The sequence below is a fragment of the Amblyomma maculatum genome, chromosome 5 (assembly GCF_055883805.1).
Source record: "Amblyomma maculatum isolate TAMU_Amacu chromosome 5, ASM5588380v1, whole genome shotgun sequence".
Taxonomy (NCBI): Eukaryota; Metazoa; Arthropoda; class Arachnida; order Ixodida; family Ixodidae; genus Amblyomma; species Amblyomma maculatum.
In genome coordinates, this window is record NC_139348.1 from 97,695,921 (window position 1) to 97,698,531 (window position 2,611).

A 2,611-nucleotide genomic window follows, 5' to 3' on the forward strand; every position below is an offset into this window, starting at 1 on the left:
TGAATGGCGCTAAGCAAACTCACCTCGTACTGTGAGGAGTTGTCCATGCACAAAATCATGCGCTCAAGCAGGTGCTTCCTGTAGAGGACCTTCACATTTTTTATTATGCCCTGGTCCATGGGCTGCAGGACAGACGTTGTATTCGCAGGCAAGAAAGCAAGGCGTATAGCGCTCAAGGTCGGCACATTCATGTGCGCACTACACTGGTCCACAAGAAAGAGCACTTTCCGGTTGGAGGACGCAAATTTTCGATCCAGCTTCATCAGCCAATCTTCGAATAGGTCTCTGAGGTCATCCAGGCCTTTCTATTCGACGCGTAGTCGACAGGAAGTGTCTTCACACCTTTGAAGCACCTTGGTTTGGCAGCCTTCCCCACCACAAGCAGGCGACATTTTTCTGTGCCAGTCATATTGGCCGCGAGAAGCACAGACACCCTCTCCTTGCTCCGTTTGCCCCCGGCACAGTCGTCGGCTTTAAGGGGAGAGGCTCCTCGAAACAACTTTTTTTTTATTATTTGTACCAGAGACTTCAAAATTCAGCCAACTAGACAGTTTTTTATGCAGATTTCAAATATGCAATTAGTTTTTATGTAGCTGCTACAGTTCTGAAGTTATATTATACTTTAATGACAAATTATAACGATTTTATGGGCACTTTTTTATGCCCTAAACTTTCACAAAAGGTATTGTGCTATAGCTTATTTAGCTCTTTGTAGATCACAGAGTGCCGATATCTAGTCAAAAAACGTGTTCAGTTATTGGAAGTTAGACAAAAAAATTGACACTTCAACCATTGCTTTCTTCAGTTCCCTGAAACATAGCTTCGTTATATTGTAATTACTGACGACCGATAATGAAATTTCAAGTAGATATCGGCATTCTACATACCTTCAAGAATATGTATGCCAAATTTCGTTAGTATACACCAATTCTAAGAGTACAAAAGGCTTCCCGGAAGACACGAAAATATAAAAAAATTTCAAAATGAGAAAAACAGGTTTGAAAGTTTCAAAACATTCTATTCTTCAAAATGCGATTGTTTTCCGATGAATCTTGGTCACACCCAAGAGCAGCTTTACAGAAAGCACACACAGTTCCTAGAAGGCTCCTGCGCTGTAGCTTGGCCCTTCCCGGCTCCTACGGTTGGTCTCCTCGGTGCGAGCCCTGTTCACTGCGCTCCGACGGTGCGCCCTTGCTTCTGCGGTTCGCTTCAAGTTCATCTTCTTTATGCGCATGTAATCAGAATGGTCGCTGCGTGCAACCAACTCTTCTGGAGGAAGTACCCCAATCTCTTGAAGGACTTCTTCAAAGCCGGCATGGCCTTTGTTGTACCACAGCACGGCAATAGCCGTGGCTGTCTCCACAGATGTCCGAGAAGCAAATTTTGTTTTTGGACACAGCAGCCATATTTTACTATTGAGCGACTCCGCTGCGTTTTGCGTCTTGCCATGAAGGCACCAAGCCAGGAGCTTCTCATCAGTAAGGCGCTTGTATATAGGCATAATTGCCAAGCCCTGAGCTTTTGTCAACAAAGGGGTATGGCGTGGTGTAGGCTCCCCCAGTGCTTCAGCACGCCTATGTTTGCACCAGGAATCTGGTTCAGCAGGGCAAAATTTGTGGCTGCTGGCCCCATCACTGGAGCAACTATGAAAATAGGAGGCCCATATAGCAGTGTACATGCTGCGCACGCTGCATTTGTTATTTGTTATGGCTATTTGATAATATGTCTGCAGTTTCTGGATGGCTGTGACAGATAGCTTTTGACCTCGTGGCAGTGGCGTTGTCATTTTTCGCAGAGCAGTGCCTAGGCGTTTTGCAACGTGGTTAGTGCACTCTTCTTTTTCGATGACAGTGTCACCGTACACCTCAGCCCCACAGACAGCAGTATAGGCCTTGCTATCACCGTCGCTCAAGAAAGTTGTGAACCGCAGTGGGGTCTCATATGACAAAGTCCTCTGCCATATGCGCACTGCTGCCTCAGGTTCCATAGCATGAGATGAACAATCAGTGTTCTTTTCGCATACAGGGCGATGAAAGGCTTGCCATACCTCATCATCATCACCCATGGGCTTGTGGATACTGCAAGCAAGACAGTAATTAGAAAGGACTTCAAAGTCCAAGCAAAGGCCTGTGTCCAGGGACACAGCTGTGCCCACTCCGTTGTGGTTTTTATGGCCCCTTTTTTGCCACGTGCCGTCAAACATGACCGGCACATCGCCGCCGCCAACGGCGTCCTTTGTCACCTTTCGTGCCTGTTCCAAGTTTTGGCGAACAGCTTCCATTGCAGCACCATGGAGCTTCTTGGAAATAGCATGGAATGTCTTGTGATGCAGTGGTTTTCGAAGGCCGATGATTGTGCAAAATCGCGAAAGCTGGTCATATCCAGCACCTATAGCACGCGCTGCCAAAACAGCCTTCACGTTTACGGCGAAGCCGTCGCGCGAGCTCCCGCTGTCGTAGCGAGTGTTCGCCCCAGGGTCACCGCACTCACCGGCCGAAATGATCCGCTTCGACGTGTGCGTGAATGAAAGCACAGACTCTGGGCAGTCGGGATTTTCGCAGCGTAGCTCTAAGTACGACGAAAGCCCTTTGCGCTTCTCAGCTGCTTCTCG

General features: G+C 47.7%; 1 protein-coding gene across 1 annotated transcript; it reads right to left on the reverse strand.

Annotated features, from left to right (window-relative positions):
• Positions 1 to 1,096: 1,096 nt before the first annotated feature.
• Positions 1,097 to 1,987, reverse strand: LOC146188970 (uncharacterized). Its single transcript, XM_084603938.1, has one exon. It carries the CDS (start codon positions 1,985 to 1,987, stop codon positions 1,097 to 1,099), a length of 891 nt encoding a protein of 296 aa, XP_084460064.1.
• Positions 1,988 to 2,611: the final 624 nt, after the last annotated feature.